Raw genomic sequence first — 21,530 nt, forward strand, 5'->3', positions numbered from 1 at the left:
AGTTGGTTGGAGTATAAGCAAACACGACAAAATTGACAGCGATCAACTTGTGAGACTGCTCCAGAGACGCTGCCAGACGGACCGCACAGAGGCGACTACCAACGGTTACCTAGTCAAGCAAGAATCCTTCAGCCCAGTGACTCGGCGATGCCAAACCCTGCATATCCTGCCGTAGCAGTCTTTGGATCGCCAGGGTTTCGCACCCGAAAGCGAATGGACAGTCATGGGGCGGTCGGTTCAATTACAGTTCAATTACAGTGTGTCTTCGATTCTTGTTTCTGATACAGTGCCAAGCGAGTCCAGTGTGAGAGCGAGAGCAGCTTGTTCTCCTGCTTGCTTCGGAGTGTGGAGTGCTTCAGAGTGCACATCGCCACTCGACGCTCAGTCTATCTGCAGATGTTGCTTACAAAGCCGATGTGGGGCGAATTGAGCCACCAGTCCTAACTGCTGGGCCTACAAGGAGAGAGTTATTAATGGGGGGAAGACATACAAAAGTGTTACGGTTCGGTCACGCAGCGAGCAAACAGTATGATATGCGGATTGTGGCAGTACTCTATCCCCAGCTATGTTGCTTGATCCAGACTCCTAGCACGGCAGATAGTAAGAAGACGAAAAACCTCGGGGACAAACTTTAACGATCCAAAAACACGCGATCAACCGGTGATGCCCCGGGCTTCCGAACCCAAGTCAGTAAAAAGAAGGTATCGTGTAATAAGTGGTCGGATTTCAAATTTCTTGGAATGTCAATAGGCCATTGACCTTGAAGATGCTGGAAGCTCGCTAGCACACAAAAATACAGCGTTTTTTGGGGGATATTGATATCCCCAACAGAAAGATAAAGAAGGGGTCGTCAGCAGTAGCCTGCTTTCGCTTAACCCCTCTCTTGATGTATGCACCAAGTAAGGCGACCCGGCTGATGGCACCATGCGACAGCCGATGTGTCATGGATTTATTTGTGTGCATGCAATTCATGGTTGTAATTGGGCTGGGATACACTCCTATACCAAAGCCTTTGACTCAAAAGCCTGACTGCAAGGCAGTGGTTTTTGGTGATAAATGCAACTGTATTTCAATTTTTCCGGAACAAGCTGCCATGTATATTCCAACCCCTAACCTGGAGGACCAGTAGACTGTTTGCCTGACCTCTAACTGTTGACCAATCTTATGTAAGAGACTGTGTCACGTGGACACCGCTCAGTATGGGTCAACGAGTCGTGGAGGTACATAAACCACGGTAAGGCCCACTCCCTTCGTGACAGATCCGTGTAACAGAGTTGTTTAGGTTATTTAAAATGGTTTGTATTTTGCAGGGATATGAATCAAGGAGGGTAATATTGTCCACATGCCTAATGTCTGTGGGCGAACGCCCCGAGGGGCATTTCGACCTCCGAAGTTTCGGAAATAGGCGGGGAAATTTCTAGCAGCACGTCAATAATAAAGTCGAAGATAAAAGACGAGAGAAGACAGCCTTGTCTTACATCACTTGGCGTTGGTGAATTCAGGCAAAAGCTTGCCGTATACTTGTGTGCGCCCACAGGAATCCACATACATTGCCCCCATAGAGGATGTAAATTTGGAAGGGACACGTTTAATCGCCAGACACCGCCAAAGTTCCTGATCCGCGGAGTCAAAATAGCTTTCGGATCAAGAAAAACGCACAACGTGGGACGTTTAAAGGATTGCCGCCATTAAAAAACCTGTCCCAAGGTAAATGTATGGTCATTGCATCCTAGGCCAGGGCAAAGCGCAGCTTGATTCTCACGAATCTGTCTCCCTTACGGCAGTGAAGCATCAGTGCCAACACTGATGTTGCTGTCATTGATGATGATGATGATGATGATGAATCTGTCTCCCGATAATCGATCGACCACGCAAAACAATTCCAGAGAGCACCTGAAATGCGACGGATACCAGACTAATTCCACGATGGTTTTCGCATGAAGAGCGGGGTGTGAGCGGGTGAAGAGCGCGGGGTGTGAAGCATCCGGGGTAGATGTCGTGTCGCGTTGGATACTTGATCTGTTGTTGATGGTTGGCCGGTGTCAATGTTCCATTCGGGCCCGCTGAGTTCTTCCAGCTGATCCGTTCTTTTAAGTGTTCAGCCTATCGCTCAAGACGATGATTGAGGAAGTGAATTGCCGTTCCTTCTTTTTCGCATATCGTTTCGCCGATATTTGTCGTCTTTCGACCGGTTGACCAAATCTGCTGTTGCCTGCAGCGAACACCCGCATCTTCGGAGCCTTCAAAATCCACCAGCGTCCTCTGCCATTCTTCAAGCTCCTAATTATCCGGTAGTTGAGGGATCTGCATGCGCCATCGTAGTCGCTAGTTGCTGGTATAGCCCTTCTGGCAGAAATACTATCTGCGGATCTGGACGACACCCAGCTGACCACCTTTGAAGACTCCAATTATTTATTACCGCTCACGGCAACTGTTGAAGGTGTATAGGATATTTAATGTTGGCGTCAGAAAGCACTGCTATAATGCTTTGCTTTTTGTGGATTGATCTGGCGGTACCGAATACGACTATTTACGCACGTCGTCTGCTAACCGGTTTGATCTGCTTAGACTATCCGTGTGGCTACTACCATATCCAAAGTGTTTTTATGCTGTGCTCTCAATAGTGGAGGGTAAATTTTAACTACCGGGTCTCCTTGTAGTCCACATTACCAGACAAAGAAACAGACTGGACTATGTGCTTCAACCTTACTGTTGAGGGAACTTTTTACGCGACATATATTCATCCTCGTCATCATCATCGTCGACAGCATGACATCAGTGTTCAAGACCGATGCTTCGCTGTCGTAGAACTATATCATGGTTATACGTGGGCTGGGATGCTGTCAGGGCGCCCAAACCTAGACTTGGATTCGGAGGTTCTCGAATCCAGATGATGCTCCAAGAGGAAGTCGCCATGAAGTAAATGCCACTCTGTGGTACCCTTGGCTTGGCTGTCGTTTCACGCTTGTCGTGAAACGCCTTGAAACCGAGAATTACCGAATTTCGTACCGTTAAGTCCCAAAATAAGCGTCTAAATTTATTGAACCTTTCTTCTTTAGAGTAAGTATTTATTCCCGAGAGCGCACTCAATACTGGACTTCGTACTTTCCCACAATTTTGCTCGTTGTCCTCCAGGAACACTCAATTATATGTTGCTACGCTCCTTTCCAGGTCAGTTGCTATAAATGGATAGCTAGTCATTTGTATTATCTACTGTAATGGATTGGGAAAATCTTCCGTTGCCTCCGAATTGGGAGACACGTTTTGACGACAGCTCTCGCCGATGGTAAGTTACTGACCACGTGCATTGAGCGTACTTTCTAGGTTTTTCATTAACCATTCTACCAAGTCGACCACATGGGAAGACCCTCGACCCGCGTACTACGCATCGGAAGATGCGAACACCCCACAATCGGTGAGTTTCATCATATGTTACACCAGCATTGCATCTTCAGACTAACCGTACAAGTCGCCGTAAACAAAAACGTCTTCAATGTGACCATGGCTTCTCCAGCGAATCCCCTTCCGCTTCTGAATCCCCCTATTCACTTCCTGACACAGATGATGAACGGAACAGGTTAGTTTGATTCTTCCGAGAGTCTTTGTGAACTGTTCTTTCCGATAACAATGGCTACATAGCAGATAAGTACGGCAACAGAATTTGTAAGACGCATCGCGAAGGCTCTCGCTGTCTACCCTACTTTGGTGGTAGCTTTCCGTTCCTTGACAGCGTAAAATTTATCATATTAGGCACAAGTACGCATATTGTTCGAACGATACTTTCATGCTATTTCAGTGGCGTATTGCAGATAGTGTCCGCCTTACGAACTTCATACACGACTGAACTGACGAGTTTATGTCATACAGCTATCTAGAATATGTGCTACCAGACTATGGAGGGAACACAAACCTTCTGAACTCTCTAAGTTCTATTGTCAGGCGTTTGCCAGGTTCAAGTGTGTTCGCTTCAGGTATCGTTGTCCTGCAACCGTAGGAACATTCGAGCTACTTTTCAAAAGCACATTGGTTGGGATTTTCATCCGCATCGGAGTTTATCTTTCAACTGTTACCCCACTACAACAAATAAGCAGTGATTCTGAGAATAGTGTGACTTCAGCCACGTAGCCAGTCGCATGATCATCCTGAACGGCCGGTAAGAGTCGCCAGCACTGTTCCAAACGCACTGGATCACATCCTACCAGCACTTTGAGCAAATTATCTCCCCCACTCTGAATGTTGGTCGGATCGAGAAGCCTCTTATGGTTAGCTTTCATGGTTTGTTGTTGGTGTGTACATATGTGCGAACGGTTCCGCAATGCAAACTGTCCGACTTATTTTTGTGGGCTCCTACAGCTAAATTTAACCCACTGAAAGTATCCCTTGTTTGATTCCAGCTCAGAAATCTCGTCCGACATGGTGCCTGATCCTCTTAGAATTAAACGCTGCGCGGCCTTGTGTACTTTGTTCAGTATGGGCGCAGCCGCAACAATTCAACTTGATTTGCAAATCATTGCGATGGCAAATGATTCAGTAGCCAACCTGTTAAATGGGCTGACAGCACGGCAAATTCCTGTTTCGGGAGTTGTGTAAATCACTTCGTGGTGCTTTGATCTCGCCTAGTATCATAAGAATTTGACGTTTAGAAAAGCCTTAATGGACTTCTGCACTTTTCATGCTGTGATTTTTCACCTAACGAGGGCGAAACCTGATGGACCAGGGATATCCTCTAACGCAGGATGGAAGTGAGCATCATACTATACCGAGCAGAGATGAAGCACGAAAGCTGTAATACTGCCAAGCTGCCCAGACTTTTGTATGCCGGCAGAGTGCCAACAAAGTACCTTCCTTTCCTTCGTGATCTGTTTGTACTTGTAATCAAAATGCGCGACGCCAGAATGGACTCAAATTTCAAAGTGTTATGACCGGTATTAATATCGCAGCTATTGCAGAAACTCCGGACATTCGATTGGGTTTCGTGAATTAGGAAAATTTTGGTGGTATTTTGTACTAAGCTGAAGACAGCTCAAGGGATAAGGTATCAAAATCGTCCGTCAGGTTTCTAGTTTCCTTGACTCTAGCTGGCTGGAAAGTCCCCCAGGCAAGCCAATCAATCAACACAACCAATATAGTTGGTGGGTTGAAGTGTTTGTTAAGCCTCAGATTGCTCAAATGTGAACACGTCCGTCCGTTCGGATATGATGATTCAGGTGCACCTAGCTTGCGCTGGTAAAGTTGTTTCCACGGCCGCCTCGCTCGTCAGGTGTTTGGGTTCCAAATCGCAGCATGGCCGAGGATGCTGCTTGTGAGCTCTGACAAGGGGCTCGAGTCCTCTTTGGTGTGGTCTCACCAGAATAGTTTCAGCTGGACAGAAGGATGACTGTTCGAAGGGAAGTAACCTGAACCCAAATGGTATCTACTACCGACCGGAGGTCCGTCACTGGCCTTTCGGTTACCCTTTGGTCTACCCTTGTCTGTTGGTGACAAGCACGCCAGTGATGAGTATAAATTAAAAATTTCCATCTTTGTAATGTACTACTCATAAGGTTGCTGAAAATCCGTCGACAGCCCACGACCGGTTTCGCCCTTTTTGAGGCTCATCAGGTAGGCGCGGTCCCCGGGTTTCCGTCAACCTTTTGTTCTACTTGAACCATGAATTTCTGAAGTTTGGTGCAGTCGACTCAATGTTGAGAAGGTTTGGTTCATGTGTTATTAGTGATGATGAATATGACCAGGAGACATAACCACTTCGGGTGAGAGATCTGAAACATCTTCGGGTCATTATAAAATAGGATAATCGTTCAGCTGTAACACCCTTCCGGTGCCCAGCTGCCATGCCACCCGAAAGCAGCACGATGGCTGGGATACTGCCAAGTTGCTGAAGTATAGACAGGAGAAGTCGAGATGCAGAGGTTAGGTTCGAACCACGGACCTTCTTCAAGTCATTGGCCAGAAGCATAACAGGGGTCGGCTGAAACCAGCCGATTTGCAATGAGGTGATCGATAGACGGGCTTTTGTCGATGTCCTGAAGACCTCTGAGTTCCGCCAATGGAAGTGCCGTTTTCCATGTCCCATTTAAAGTAGAGGAAGCAGAGGGGTGGCTTACCTATGACCTGGTAAAGGGTTATGAAAGAAATTAGAAAATGTCTAGGTGATGTCGGTGCAACTCGCCTTCCAGAATGGGGACCGCGTGATCTACCTCTACCTGGTTTGAGACGCTGCAGGATGTGGCTTCTAATCGGTGTTGATAGCGTTCCTGTTGTTAGTTTCTATCCAGATTGCCTCAATTAGTGTGTATGCACTTCGAACTGATTATGGTTGGCTAACGCCAACTTCCTTCCCCATCCTCTTATTATTTTCTTCAAAGTCAGGCTTTCAAATAAATTATGGTTGTATGGCAAAGAAGCGTCAGTGTTGGAAAATGATGGCATGCCATCCATGATGGTGATCGTGAAGCGGAAGGTACTTTCCTCAGAGAATGCATCCAGCACTGCAAGCTAAAGTGGCCGGGCCATGTACTACGCGTGCCGAGTTACTACCTTCCAACAGCTCTAGTTTCCGTGTCTCATTCATAATGGCGGAAGTCTATATGCGGGCAGAATTTGATGTGTCAAAAAGATGTCACGAAAAGTTTGGATGCTGTTGGTGCTGTTCACCTTCCAGGATGTGTCCTTGTGACCCTCCCTGAACGATGTGGCCAACCGACGTCAATGGCGTTCATGTTTTCAATCTCCATCTAGATTATCTGACTGGATGCTGGAGGTATAGTCATCTTGGATGTTTGTTTTAGGCTAGTCCCAGGCCCCCGTCCCTTCCCCATTTCCTCCCTCCCACTATGAGGCTTTATTCAGACAAATAGACATGGTTGTACGGAATTGAAGTCCCAGTGTTCTCATCTGGTGTTGCTGCCAATGATGATGATGGATAGCAGAAGTTACTAACTGCTTTCCAACCCGCTTCTTTTCGTTTTTTCCTCCTTAGACTACGACCGCATTCATCCAAGGAAGCGGATGTGGAAGTCACTGAGGGGAGTGAGTCCGGAACGCAGGACTTCATGTCATATTTGAACGCGTTGCGTGCATCTTATCCAGACCTCAAAGAACGCCAACTGGGACAACTTCTGGAAGAGTAAGTTGCATTGTTCGTTTTTTCGAGGATAGAAATCATGAGGCAACTACGTAGAGTTCGTGACGAACTATGGACGGAACAGGCTAGTTCTATCAGTATGACTCCCAATATTGGGATCGCGTGATCTTGCGCCTGGCGCTGAAATATGTGACCACCATTGTTCGTGCTGTCAACTTCCATCCAATTCCTGTCCACATGAGCGTTTGGGGATGTAGACTCCTCGGATATTCATGTTGGCTGACACGAATTCCCTTTTATTAACCCAGTTGTCATTATTCTCGTTATATCGTCTTATTCGGCTAATTTGATATGGTTCAGCTCAATTGTTCTCGGACTCGTGTTGCTATTTTCGTGGATTTTGATCCCAGGCATTGATTCCGCACATACGGAAATAATAAAGACTTGATATACTAGGAACAGGATTCTGAGTCCGTCCTGCACCGATATCCAGTCCAGCCCAGATATCATCCATCCCATTTCCCAACACCCATTTTATACGATTAGCTTTAGAGAAAGTTCCGTGAAAGTCATGAAAGTCACATAAACATCGGATGTGACTGTTTAGTAGTAGTCGTTCAGCCTTAACACCCTTTCGGTGTCATGCCACCCGAAGTTTGAACGCGAGCTGGAACACTGCCAGGTTGCCCAAGCGTAGATAGGGGAAGTCGAGATCCCGGGGCTGGATTCGAACCACGGACCTTCCGGTCGTTGAGTTCGTCTTAACCAATCAGCTATCTCAAGTTTTTGCTGAACTATCTCGAAACCGACGTGTTGTCCGTAATCCCTTCAAACTGTGTTGGACTACACACACACCTCCCTCACACTGCTCTCACTGCATTGTGTAGTTCGATCCACATAGGTTTATTCACCAACATACATTCTTCTTGTGATAATTTCGTTAGCCCGTTACTGCACTGGAATGGATGATCGGTAGAGATTTTCCGCCAATTCCAGACAAATTATATTATTTTCAAGGACCAAATCCCCTGACAAGAGTGTTTTCTTCATAAAGATTTCTCTAGATACAGATTATCCATCGTAGAATAATGATAGGATTCCTTTCGAGTGTTTGCGAATCATACATTCCAGCTCAGTCGATCAGTTGATTTATCCCCCTCCAATAAGTCGAAATCTCATTAATCATATGAGTGGTCCCCTCGGTACCAAACGAAAGAGATCAACAATTCATCAATGTATTTACGACTTTGACAACAGTTGTGAACAAATCAAGGCAACAGCACTGTCGTACATTTAGTTGGCGTCACGTGCTGTGCAACTGCGTTTCTGAGTGTGTAGTGTAAGACATTGTAAAGGTGATTCTTGCCTGATAGTTTACTGCTTTAACTTCAGTCAGAAGTATCATTTCGATATTCCAGGATCTTTCCGTTATGTTTCTACTATGAAAGGCCTATAATCTGCTGACAGTAAGTAACTACCTAAAACACATTTATAACCCATCCAAAGTTGTCAAAAGTTATTCTTCTATTGGAAACCGATTCGATCCGGTTGTCATCATTCGTAGTCTCGGAGCAATGCGACTGGTCCCAGCGAAATCGGACGATTTGATTGAAGTGTAATGAGCATGGACAGCTGAAATGCGTCTCAAGGTCGTTCATAAATCCAAGGGTATGTTCAAGCGAGTTTTGTCTTCAGCTAGTCAACGCAGGTGAACATGTCACGGTTGGATAGAAGTGCTTAGATAGACGAAGCGCAAAGACGATCTAGCTAACCAGTTTAAAACGAGTTACGCATATACATGGCCATCATCAGTATCAGCACTGATATCCATTGGGTTGTACCAGAGAACCCCTCTGCCATCACTGCCGAACCCCCAATGTTTCCGACTTTCTACCGGACCATGCCCTATTCACCATATTCCTTACGAGATGTTATGGTGAGCAACCATGTCCCTATCATGTGACCTCTTGGTTTCCCGGAACCCAAGGAACCCAACGCTCAACATGCATTCATATTCCCTCTACCCCAAATAATCTGCTTGCTTTCAGTCCCTACCTCCCCTTTTCCACTAATTCCTATCCACCAAGTTTGTCTCCTTTTCAATTCTTCATTTCTCAGACAACATATGTATGAGTTTTAAGGGTGGGATCCTGCAATTGATCTGAAGGCGCCCGTGTGGGTATCGAACCCGGGTTGTCGAAATAACAGCCAAACGGTTGAATGTAACCTTCAAAATCATGATAATTGTTTCGAGCTTTTGTTTTACCAGTCTCCTAACGGGATTTTATCAGGGGACCTGGTTCCATACACCCTTTTTCCACCTTAATACCTATGAACCACGCGCAGATTGCTGCTCCTACGGTTCCACTTATCGTTAATGTTAGCGATAGAGCTTAGTTACTTAAGTGGTGGCAGACACTCATTCGTTATAGGCGGTCAGTCACAACTTCAAGGTTGTAACCTATGAATCAAAACGTTGTGCCGATAAATGAGCCAGCATGGTTTGGTACCGGGATAACAGATGCCTTTAGGTCGATCGAAACCCCGGAATCTTACATGAACGAAACTGAGTTGATCATGCTCATTCTTACTGTTTTTATAAAAGCGAAGCTACTTAGTGGAACATTAGTAGCATCACTTCGAATGAGACGTTTCTCTCTTTTATCTCATATCCTCCGGTTACCCCTTCGCATTCGTCGCTTGCATTCACTTTTTTATGTTTGTGACCATGCTCTTCAAAAATAAATGATAGTATTGTATATGTGGGAGTTTACCTGCAATATTCACCTTCTGAATGATCTTTAAACTTACATAAGTTGTATTCAGCGCGTTGATTCCTGGAAGCAGTAGTGTATTCCTGGATGTTATTCACTCACTTCAGGGCCTCAGCTTTGTGATACAGAGTATAACGTTAATCTTGGTTCGGCTCTGATCTCCGTTCGCAGGCCGTACCATATTAAACAGCATCAAAAGTCTATTCTGAGTGGCATTGCAGACTTATCAACCCAAAAGTACTTTCCAAACTTCTTTCGGAAGACCAATGGAATCTTCATCCATCCATTTATTGAGCAATGCTGTAAGAATTCCGGTTCCGTAACCTTGTATGACTCAATGGTCCATTCCAAAACGTCCATTCAGCTGCTGTAAATTGAATTGTTTACATGAGTCCGTATATTGTGAGTGTGAACTCAGAGGAGCTACTTGGTCGTCGTGAAACGAGGTGTTGTCCAGACGAGTGTATCCCGTCTCATGAAGTTCTCATTGTTTGCTGTGACCTAGCCTCAAATTCTTCTATCTTTTTTCCACTTAACTCATTTTTCTGTATTTTGTTTAAAGACTCAGTGTAACATTCGTGTTATTAACTTCAACAGCCATCGACCTCCATAATGTCACCCGCAGTTTCAATATAATTGTTGAAAGCTTTGTGTGAGCGATGTAAACACAGACTCCCCGATAAACTAGGCTTCCTTACTTTGATCGTTCCCCTATACAGCTTCCTGGGTGATTCTCCTGAGCTACGGAAGTTCATCTCTGTTCACTTGCGTCGAAATTCCTCAGAACGATCGTCCGAACAACAAAGTAAGAGTTTTTTTAAACATATTTTTTGCAACTTTATGGTGCCTTTCTAGAATCGGATGGGTCGGCTTAACTAGTATCTTGAATCGCTCTTGTCCATCAAGCAAGAGCAAGAGCAGACTTAAGCACGGAGTTACATGAAAATTTGTGTACGAGCCAACAGTGCCCTTACCCTTATCCGTCGTTGTAATCACTGCGTTGTCCACCTGTTTTAGGGTGTTTAACGCTCTCCGCTCTGTTGGTGTAATACTTGGAGCCCCTGGTTGCTGGAACTTGAAGACTGTGACCAGCTGTACCCGTAACTTCTCCGCCTCCATTGGCGGAAGTTTTCGAAACGCAGGTTCAACGCAAAATTCAAATTCTTCTCTAACGGACAACGGTCTTCCTCACTTAATAGTCTATTCACCATGCTACGATAGCTAGTAGGCGGCTCAGGCTTAGTTATGGCCTCACTAGGAAGCTGAGTTTTGGAAAATAACTTTCCGGAAATACGTTTTGTTCTTCTTTGTAGTGATGTCATTGGATGGCTATCACTTCTGTTGCTTTGGTTTGGAGTAACTGGAAGTCTGCGGGAGAGAGTACGGTGTGAAGATCCTATTTAAGCCGTCATGCTTGGTGACGCATATCAGATAAACTCCAAGTATCAAGTAGATCCTCTGTTTGAGGAATACCTTGGCCGCTGAGAGTGCTATTCGGGTAGACGCGAGTGACGTGTCCAGTGGCTTAACCAGTAAAGATGTGGAGATTAAGTTGTGCTTTAGTCATCTTTCATTGAATATGGAGTGCTTCTCCCAGTTTGCCCCTAACCTAGCTAATCGAATTTGGTTACTTGACAGTTTGCCAACACATGGTCCGTAGTGGTTTTCAACCAATCGAAAAATCAGTCGGAACCGATTGGAAGGGCTTGGTAAACAATCGGTAGTTCCAACTAGTCCTCACCAAAGGAATAAAGACTCGCCTCGGGTTCGAACTCTGGAAATCCGAGCATATTGCCACCCCTCGACTGGCACGCGCTGGACACACGGGTTGGATGGTTTGAAAACGCAAGTCACGGTTTGGTACCAGGGAATCATGAGCAAGGTTTCAAAGCTGTTTTGTTATACATCCAGCATGGATAATCAGAAAAGAACCCACCACACGGATCAGATTGTGCGGTAGCGGAAGAAACTTAACTTCCACTACATTTGTGAATTTCCACTAGACGTGCCATGCTTAGGAAAGTAATCGGTTTAGAGGGATGAGCACTGTTTCAGTGCGATTATTCGTGAAGTAGAGCAACGAATAGCATAGCTGGGTGGTGCATGTATACCGTTTGGGGACTCGCGGTCCGAAAACTCACCATGCTTGAAATCACAGAAGTGATTGAGGACATCCTAATAGAATCCAGACGTTCCTTTACCACTTCTGATAGGGAGGACACTGTCCCCCATTTCCTTCGAGCACCCTAACAACTGGAACATCCGGAAGTAGCGACAGTAATTGGCAGTGCTAATTTCTCTAGCGACTGACCGGATACATCTGAACTAGCGCTCCCAACCATTTGTAGAGATCAGTTTTGGAACATATGAACATCGCTTCTTTGCTATAAATTTTGGGTCAAACTCCAAGCTCGAGACCTGACATTTTGCAGGCCCTTTGTGAGCACTGTTCAGGGCAAACAATCTGATTAGGCATATCACGTGATTGAACCAATAGACATTTATAGCAAGATTCAATCCCTATAGATTGTCATGTTCAGTGTGCTGTTTAGTTTACGAAGTTCAATATATGGCATCTGAACAGCCATGTATTGTTTTTCATCGAAACCTAATGTGACGCTGTTGCGCTCTCACTCACGCGGCTTCTTTGCACCGGATGTGCACTTTGTGGCAGTGTCTCTCAGCTTCCTGTTTCTATGTGATAGCTGAGATACTTGACCTTACCATGATGGTGAGCGTTTGATTTACATCTGTGACCTACTGAGGTATGCTTGGCGAGGCCGCCCAGCTACTGTCCACAAAGTCTCTTCTGTCTTGTTGGTCACCGGTTAAAGGTCTGAAAAGCATAGTCTGTTTGTCCTTCAGTTTGGAGGTCGAAAGAAATGTGGTGACTTGTTTCTCAAAACTGGACTACGCCAGTATAATGTTGAACATGCTCTCTTGTGCTTGGGCTACTGAGTCAAAGACTTTGATTCAGGGCTGTCCTGTTGTGTAGATTGACATGCCAGTTTTTCTAGAGTATGGTGGTCGCTTTATCAAGCAAATACCCTCGACTGGTGGTGATTCGCCTAGACTTACCGCGATATTCAGGGTGGGTGAGTGGTACTCTTGTGAACGAACGATGCGTGTGCGACTGTCAGGTTCTCTGTGGTGTTTTTTCTACTAAATGGCTGGTAGTGAAATAAAAACGACTTCATGGTCAGAAAGTGTTTAATGTCTGCCGCACAATACATACGGGGCGAGGTGAATCAGTGGTTAGAGCGCGAATAACTTACTGCAGGGTCCGTGGTTCGAACCCGACCTCTGCATCTCGACTTCTCCCGTCTAGGCTTGGGAGACCTGACAGTATCCCAGCCCTCGTGCTTCCCTAGGGACCGAAAGAGTTAGAGCTTAACGAATTTGGTTTCGCATAATACATACACACACGAGTGTGTATCACACCGTATTGACAGCCAAAGTATGTTTCAACTCAGCCTGTTTGTCAAAACACAAAGTCCATACTCGCATAACTGGGGTGAACCAGAACCACCTTGCCTCTGAAAGGCAAACCAATCTCGATATAAACGCCTGGCGAATACGTCCATACCGTGTTTGATTACCTCGTTTAACGCGGGTAAATCTAGAAGATACTATTGAGAATCCGAGTTCGCATATTCCCGCAACCGAAGTCAATCTGTGCTGAAAATTTGAGAAACGCTGTAAAATCGTTTCAGTTTCATAGGAAAGATTCGAACCCACTACCTGTCGCACCTAACAATTGGTAAAACGACCAGAGGTTAACAAGCACCACTAATTTCTGTTGGTCTGCGAGAATGCGGAATGGAGCGGGTCTGGAAAAGCGTATCGCGTGCGTGTTCTAAACAATAAACAAAATCCTTGATAGCCTTGTCAATTATTGGGAAGTCGGTTTCCGGGCGATCTCTCCGTTCCTTGTACCCTTTTGATTTACACCCAACCGTACTCATTGTTTACGCTATCAGTTGGCTTTCGCCACAAAATCTGTGACTGCAAGCGATATTATTACCGATGCACGTTCGGTTATAATGTAGATCTCTTCAAGAGAAAACTCTATTCCGGATGGGCGATAATAGCTGTCCCGACAATGGGAAATCACTTCTTCAGAAGATATCGATGAGCTTCCTCTGTCCTGTACTTTCTTCCGAGGGAAGAAGTTTCACTGTGCACCATGGAATGAAGTGTCACGAATCCGTTCCATTTCTTAATGGCCAGTGAGTGGCCCTGAAACTCATCCTATCAATTACACGTAGAAGCTTCTCACTGATAGGCCTTGAGTATTGGTCCTACTCCCAACAACATTATACACGTTTCAGGTAAGAAAGGTTCCCAATCCACTTCCGGACGGACAAGAAGGGCTAGTTATGGAGTCGATCGTGCCAAATCACCGACGAACACGACGACCGCTCAGTCTAAACAATTCCGTACTTCGGGGGTGTCTACATCAGCGGATAGTGTTCTCAAAGACAGAGTCTCAACCGGAACCATGTCACCGTGTAGCGAACAGGAGGAAATCGCTGTGGCCGAGAACGCGGCATCCCGGAAACACCTAAGTCCACCTGGATTGCTGGAATCCGCAAGTGGGTACGTTCCTGAGTGAACGACGCATCTGTTTCTCTGAATGATTGACCCAATTAGTGAGTTAAAATATCCGTTTTCACTCGTGTAAATTCATGGTTTTGTCCTGGTTTCACCAACTTACCAGCTGGCGCCTGCAATGCGCAGCTACCTACCCCCTCCCCCAAATCATCGGTGAACGAAACTGCGGCAGCTGCAACCACTGTACGACGAGTACGCGGTTATTACAGCTGACAATGATGATGATGATGAACAGATTTTAGTTTCAGTTGTGAGCCAGCAGAAGAACGAAATCTGTGCAGGTGATTCGAGTGATTTTTGTGCAATTCTTACGTTATCGAATTTTATGTGTTCAACTATCGACAAATGAATACTTCATTCGACAAAATAGTATCTTGGAGTTAATTTATGGTTCGCGACAAGGTAACCTTCTACATCAATAACCAAGGATCATTGTGGCCGCTTGTGTGACCTTCGCGATTCCTCAGATAATATTGATTTCTATATATGTTCGGGGGCCAGCCGTCCGAACATCACATCATTTGGACGCATGTGTCACGTGCAGGACACGGGCCAGACGTAGGCATGCCCTGATTGGTCAGAATGCCAGCCAATCCGAGTCAAGCACCTTGACTCGACGGTTCTCGCCCCCTCACGGACATTCCAGCAATATAAGCGCCAAAGATAGTAGCGGAATCCTAACCTGGTTACAGAACGATTGAGCTCAAAGTGGCTCAGTTGCGCGAAAATACTGACCGGTGAGTCCTTGGTTTTATCCCAACCTTCGTTTTTCGGTTTCCTCTGTCTAGGATTAGGCAATCTAGCAATATCTCAGCCATTGTGCCTCCTTCGCGTTGCCACATCTGTGTCACAGTTGAACCACAACTCTTGAGGACTCGCATGTGTTCGAACACCGATTTCTTGCGCAGTCTTTTTTACTCGACCTTCTCGTTGGAAATATAGTCACGTTGTCACTTTCTGTATGGACAATCCGAGGACACAACAGAGAATGAACAACTAGAAAGACAGGATTCAGTCACGCAGAATTATTGATTTCGGTTTTTAGTGGTTTCCAATCTTTAATCTTCCATATGATTGATTTTCGGGGCTGCACTCTTCTAATTGGACTGTACTTTTAAACACATTTTTTTGATATTCTGTCCCACGCACGCACCGTGCATACTTTCTGTAATGTGCTGTTGTTGGGTCACTGTAAGTTTGATGTAGCTTTTCAGTGCACTTCGGTGAGAGTACAGCTCTTCGTCGTTCAGCTGTAGCACCCTTTCGGCGCCTAGCTGCCGTGCCACACAAAGGAAGCACGATGGCTGGGATACTTCCAGGTTACCCAAGCCTAGACAGGGGAAGTCGAGAGGCAGAGGACTTTCCGGTCAGCGAATTCGCGCTCTAACCACTGAACCATCTCGCCCAGTACGACTCCTGTTAGATGTCTGTCTGCATACCACACCGTGCTTTGTAGGTGCTGATTATCATGTGCTTTTTTCGTTGAATTCGCTGAATTCATGTCTTTAAACAGTTCATACAGAGGTCTTGTTGGTTGAGTCGTTGAAGGATAGCCACCCCTGATCAATTCCTCTTTTCTACCTCACTCCCCCATGAGATTTGGCTTGAGATTGTTACCTTTTACGAGAACACCCTTCCAATCTCTAGGCGTCCCCGAGGAGCAATTTCCTCTCCGACCAAAGACCACTAAAAGGATGCCCGTGAAAGATACAGGTGTTTTTTCCTAAAGAGGTGTTTGTTGTATCCAAAAATGACCTCTGGTGAGCGGAGAAATCAATGGTAAAAACAGCGTGAATCGGCCGGAGTCAATGAGTTCTCAATGAGACGATCAGGAAACGGGTCTCTGGTGAAGTAGACGGTACTTGATTCGAAGAATGCATCCAACATTGCAAGCTAAGGTGGCTGGGCCACGTGCTACACACGTCAAGTTGCCGTCTACCTACGGAAACTATGTTTTCCCCGCCTAATTCGGAGTACGGAAACCTGGAGTTGAGCCTTGTATAACTTGACAGGAAGCATGAAAGGACGTTACGAAAAGTTTGGGTGCTGTTGATGTTATCCGCCTTCTACTATGCGGGCTCACACAAACCTCCCTGTAGTTAGCTGGAGATACTGAACTGCAAAGCGGCCAACCGATGTCAGTAGCGTTCATGCTGTCGATTTCCATTCAGACTGCCTGAGGTGTAGGCCCCTCAGGTGTTTGTGGCAGGTTAACCCAGGTCCCTCCCCCTGACTACCCCGTTTGCTTTCCTTTATCTGGCTTTATTTGAATAAACTGACATGGCTGTACGACTGCGAGGCCCCATTGTTCTCCTCTAATGTTGCTGTGACACTACAGGACTGAAACATTATTACGCTAGTTTCAGTGAAACATTTAGTCATCAAAATATTGAGTTTTGCTCATTACTGCTTACTCGCACGGTTAATGGAGGGTCTTGTCTCCAACAGAGGGTATGGGTTCGCCGAATAGACCAAATAGATCGTATGCCCAGTGACGACACTAACCTCCGTAAGACACCTTTCTGATGGCTTCCACTTATCGGCAATGTTGCGAACTATAGGTAGCTTGGGTGCGCCGCTTCGTTTTTCGGTCTGTTCACAGCAACCCAACTGCTAAGCTCTTCGAACACACTAATAACCAGGCTCTCACATTTCGCCGAACAGGTGTAAAATGGCCTCTCCAAATTCTTCTTTCACTTGATGTATTATTTCGTCTTCCAACATGAATAGCACACTCGACTGTGTTGGAACTCTGCAAAAAAGGTGCTAGAATATACTAACGTGTTGTGTCTCCCTGTCTGATCATATGTTATTTCAGTGTAACAGTTCGGAATCCACCACTCTTCTCTCTGTGACAGCCCGTTTCGTCCCAGTGCAAATTACTCAAGAGTCTTTCCTTCCTGAGTAATAATGTCACGACACCCATTGTCAACGAGACATTTTGTTTTGCGATTGGCTTTGGTGGTTTGGGTGACGACCAGTTCATCAAAATGTCTATCACGTGTCCACTTTGTTTGTGAGTCCAGGTTGAACATTGTTCATTACCTCGCCACCTCTGTGCAAGATGTCGTTTCGAGGCCCGACAGATCAGCCGGTTGATTCGAATGATACTTCCTTATCTTTAATATGCGGTTTTTGTGATTAAACAACCTCTCTCTCCCTACCTTCAAAGCCACTTGTCAACGAATACCCTGAAACCGTCAGAACCGGAACCCCAGCAGCCGTCATCATGTGTTGATTCCACCGAGACCAGACAGGTTAGTTCGCTTTGGGCATCAAGCGTCTTCTTGCTTGTGTATACATAACACACTACTCATAAGGTTGCTGAACACCCTTCGACAACCCAGTACCAGTTTCGCCTTTCTTTTGATCCATCAGGTAGGCGCAGTCCCCGAGTTTTCGTCAAACTTATGTTACTATTCGCGCTCCAGCAACGTCATTGCTTCTGAAATTGTAGATGGTACGCTAACGTGTGATGAGCCGGAAAGTATTTTTTTGGACGGTCATAGTCTAGTCTCCATGTAGCACCACTCATAACTGCGCACTTTTAACCACTCGGGTGGCTTCTTCAGGTCGCGTAGCAACTGCAACGAAATCTTTCATTTTCTGCTTCACCACCACTAGCCGTTCATAGGAATAAATTCGTCAACAAAGCATCTCCGATGTCCAGTATCGCTTTTTCTCTCGTTTTCCCGCCCTTCATATAGTCAACGGACCTTACGCATGCCACTGAAGTAGGGGAACTCCTCTCCTCCTTGTCCACCAATCAGCGTGCAGTACGCCGAACGACTCCACGCGGACCGGACCCATCGAATCGTGTCCCGCGCGTCAAACCATCTCGACATAACCCCGAATTGGTGAAGGGACCTAACAGGAGTCTCGTCTCAGGATCTTTATCGGCACGCCTGAGAGATCGTGACCGTTGCTGACTATTGGTTCTACCTCCTTTTTCTCCCATTTTATTTTTCGTTGCATATTTTTCCTCGCCAATCGTTTTCCCTATCTTTCCCCTGAAATTGTTATGCATTTCGAATATCCAGCTAATCTTGAATTGTTGCCACTGCAATATTTATGATCTGTATTCTTTTCATCTATCCAGCTTATGAAAACGATTATAAGCGGCCTTCACCTCTTNCACCTAGTAAGAAAATCCCCGGCAAAAATTTGGGTGGGTATCCTGGAATGAATACGTCCGGGACACACTTATCCAGTGGACAATTCGATAATTATTCCCAGTGAAACGTTGAAAGTTGAACTGCCATAGGTTACGATAGTTTGTTTATCTGAGCCAGCGTACCTGATGGGAACCTCCGTGGGGATTAAAATATCCACCGTCTTGGCTAAGCACGTGTGACCATGTAGAGTTCATGTGAATCTTGGATACATGTGCAACAGCTATGAAGAAACCATCAAATTACTAAAGACAACTTGCCTCGATTTCTAATCTATTCGGACTTTCCGAAAAGGGTTGATTAGCTTGGTTGCCGGTTGACGCTATCACTAGTCAAGGAGTACAATGGTGTTTGTGGTGTCCGTTTGAGTAGTTGACCTCGTCTCCAAATACAGTCACTTGCACAATTATTTCGGTCTCACAGTAAACCCGTTTATGATATTCTTCAACTGAATATGCAGCACAAGACTGTCTCGCGGTACGGTATGTTTTCGTGAATGGAACTGCTCTAAGGCTGCTGAAAACTCTTCGACAACCCACGACCGGTTTTCTCACTCTTGAAACCCATCAGTTTATCACAGTCCTCGAGTTTCAATCAACCTTAGGCTTTTCTGGAACCCAAATTGCACGAAACTCGCCAGATACATTTGGATGAGTCTCTCGTGGAGACCAAATTGGTGTGCAAATGAGTGTACCCTGTGAATTTCGTGCAGTTTGGGTTCAAATAGAATGTGGAGTTGATGGACACTCAGGAACTGTGTCTACCTAATGGGCTCCGATGAGGTCGAAACCGGTCGTGGACTGTCGGAGCTTTCGGTAACCGTATGGATAGTTTAATTCATGAAAATAAACCTAGCTTGTTACAGCGAACCCTCAGCTACCGCGCATAGCAACTCCATTTCACAAATGCCTCAGAGTAATATCTGGCGTTGCCAGATGTACGAAACTCCAGGTACCAATATCAAAACAGAGAGCCGGTTATCACATGAATCCTGACGCGTTCATACCGCACTATTATTATATGTTGACCGTCTCGAAACCAATAGACACGCGTATCCCATTTAGGCTTTTTTGACATCCATAGTTGTTCCCCGCGCCTACAAACTCACTACCTGAAATTCTTCGACCGTTTACTCTTACGTTTTAGGATTAGATCGATAAACCTAATTGACTAAACCTTCCAGTTTTCCCCATCATCAACATTCTGGAAGCGGGTGTTCCCATGAGACTATCTTCTTACTAGACTGAGAGTCAGCAAAACCAACGCAACATTTACAAAGCAGAGTACGCATCTAGTTTACTGCCAGCAAGGATTAAAACAGTGTTGTTGGCTTCACAGTTTGCGCGGCACTGTTTGGCCGAGCGACTAAGCCTTATCTTGCTTCTCCGCGCTGTATGGTCGCCGTGTAAACATCCCCGAACGGTTATCGCATTGGGATAATGCAGATCGGCTCTTTCTTGGTTATTGTTCCCACTGGCTTCCTACGTTTGTACAAATGTCGTATGTGTACCTTTTGAACCACACTCCAGTGGTTTGTTTTACATGGTGCGAAATGATCGACGGACCATGCGTATTGGAAGTGCAGTTCGGTTTTTTTTTATCTCGAAGCTATGATTCAGTCGGTTAGGTCGTATCCCACGCCTTAACCGCGTTAGTATTCCTAGTTATTCTACCCGTTCATAAACTTTCAGTTGTGGTCCGAGAGGCTCGTCTCTTGTTTTGCTGCGTGCTTGAAACAGTCTACTGTGAGGTGTTACTCATCAGAACTCACCAGTTTGAGCTGCTTTCACAGAAACGTAAAACATCCGAGTTTCACAGCTTTAACTCTGTCAACTGTCTGTTCGTTGTTATCAAAGCTTTCTTGCATACAATCTGCATGTTTTACGTGTCGCTACTGAGGGCACCACAAGAACCGTTAACATCTGCCCTTTATCTGTTCCGATGGAGGTGAAACTTATTACGCGACATGTAGAAGTAAAGTCATTGCATCATCAAACGCATACCTGATAGTCGGTCGCACTATGTTTACGGCCGTGCCGGTTCGAATCCATCCAATTGAACATCAGCTGAACATGTGTTAGACCACATTTGTCATTCCTTACAGTTTTATGCATTTAGCTTCAGTGCTGTCATGTGAGAATAAACTATCATCAAAATTATCACGGCTCCGTTTATTGAGAAATTTTTGGGTATGATAAACACTGAAAACAAGATCACAGCATATAAATAGTCTTCAACAGGCGGTAATGAGCCAGTAGCTGATTTCCACTTATTATTGATGTTTCGCCATTGTTTAAGGCTGGCTTTGCTCACCGATGGGTTTTGGTGTAGAGGGCTCACTTTGCTCATCAACTGCCTAAAAAAGACATCAAAACAGTTACAAAAATCTCACTCAACAAATGTCCGGTTCGTATGCGAAGAAAAAAAAACGAAAGTGGTTCGTTGCATTCTCTTCCTTCAGGTATCTGTCTTTTAAAGGCAAACATTACGGGGTGAAGTTGCCTAGCCAATATCCCAGTTTGTAGTAGCGCATGACTATAAACGCCGAAAGCCATCATCTCGGTAGCACCATGGAGTGAATTGAAATGACCTTCACTACGAAAAACACATGCACACCGAAATACTACCGGCAAAAGTGCACTTGAGTGCAAAGTCTTCTATTGTCCAACGTCAACCAAACTGCTATAAGCTATAAAACAAGGAAGGATTAACTTCATTTTCACAGTCTGCAAAAAGCAAACGTCCCCAAGCTTCCCCTAGAATTCTCTTGGGCTTTGTTTGAATATGGCGGCGAGATGGCCCAAGTGGTTAGAGCGCGAATTTACTGACCGGGAGGTCCGTAGTTCGAACCCGACCTCTGCCTCTCGGATTTCTCTTTCTAGGCTT

The 21,530-nt window shown here is 45.5% G+C and overlaps 4 protein-coding genes across 4 annotated transcripts in view; 1 reads left to right on the forward strand and 3 right to left on the reverse strand.

The window, feature by feature from the left end:
• T265_07488 (hypothetical protein) overlaps positions 1-225 on the reverse strand; it is a gene marked incomplete at both ends in the record, with an annotated part of 5,470 nt that extends 5,245 nt beyond the window's left edge. The window contains one exon of the mRNA XM_009173021.1: positions 110-225. Coding sequence (XP_009171285.1) covers positions 110-225 — 116 coding nt within the window. The remainder of the gene's footprint in view (positions 1-109) is intronic.
• Positions 226-248: 23 nt separating this feature from the next.
• T265_07490 (hypothetical protein) lies at positions 249-11,180 on the reverse strand (the record flags this gene model as incomplete). The annotated part of the gene is given in 9 exon segments (XM_009173023.1): positions 249-386; positions 1,271-1,417; positions 1,428-1,636; positions 1,869-2,103; positions 2,118-2,362; positions 5,812-5,932; positions 6,301-6,468; positions 7,734-7,844; positions 10,911-11,180. 9 exon segments carry the CDS (start codon positions 11,178-11,180, stop codon positions 249-251), a joined length of 1,644 nt encoding a protein of 547 aa, XP_009171287.1.
• T265_07489 (hypothetical protein) lies at positions 3,219-18,595 on the forward strand (the record flags this gene model as incomplete). The annotated part of the gene is made up of 8 exons (XM_009173022.1): positions 3,219-3,286; positions 3,325-3,415; positions 3,456-3,577; positions 6,980-7,126; positions 10,578-10,663; positions 14,190-14,457; positions 17,645-17,729; positions 18,180-18,595. The coding sequence occupies 8 exons, from the start codon at positions 3,219-3,221 to the stop codon at positions 18,399-18,401; spliced, it is 1,089 nt and encodes a 362-aa protein (XP_009171286.1).
• T265_07491 (hypothetical protein) overlaps positions 16,246-21,530 on the reverse strand; it is a gene marked incomplete at both ends in the record, with an annotated part of 7,653 nt that continues 2,368 nt past the window's right edge. Inside the window, one exon of the mRNA XM_009173024.1 lies at positions 16,246-16,365. Coding sequence (XP_009171288.1) covers positions 16,246-16,365 — 120 coding nt within the window. The remainder of the gene's footprint in view (positions 16,366-21,530) is intronic.

Source organism: Opisthorchis viverrini, assembly GCF_000715545.1.
Source record: "Opisthorchis viverrini unplaced genomic scaffold opera_v5_171, whole genome shotgun sequence".
Classification (NCBI taxonomy): domain Eukaryota; kingdom Metazoa; phylum Platyhelminthes; class Trematoda; order Opisthorchiida; family Opisthorchiidae; genus Opisthorchis; species Opisthorchis viverrini.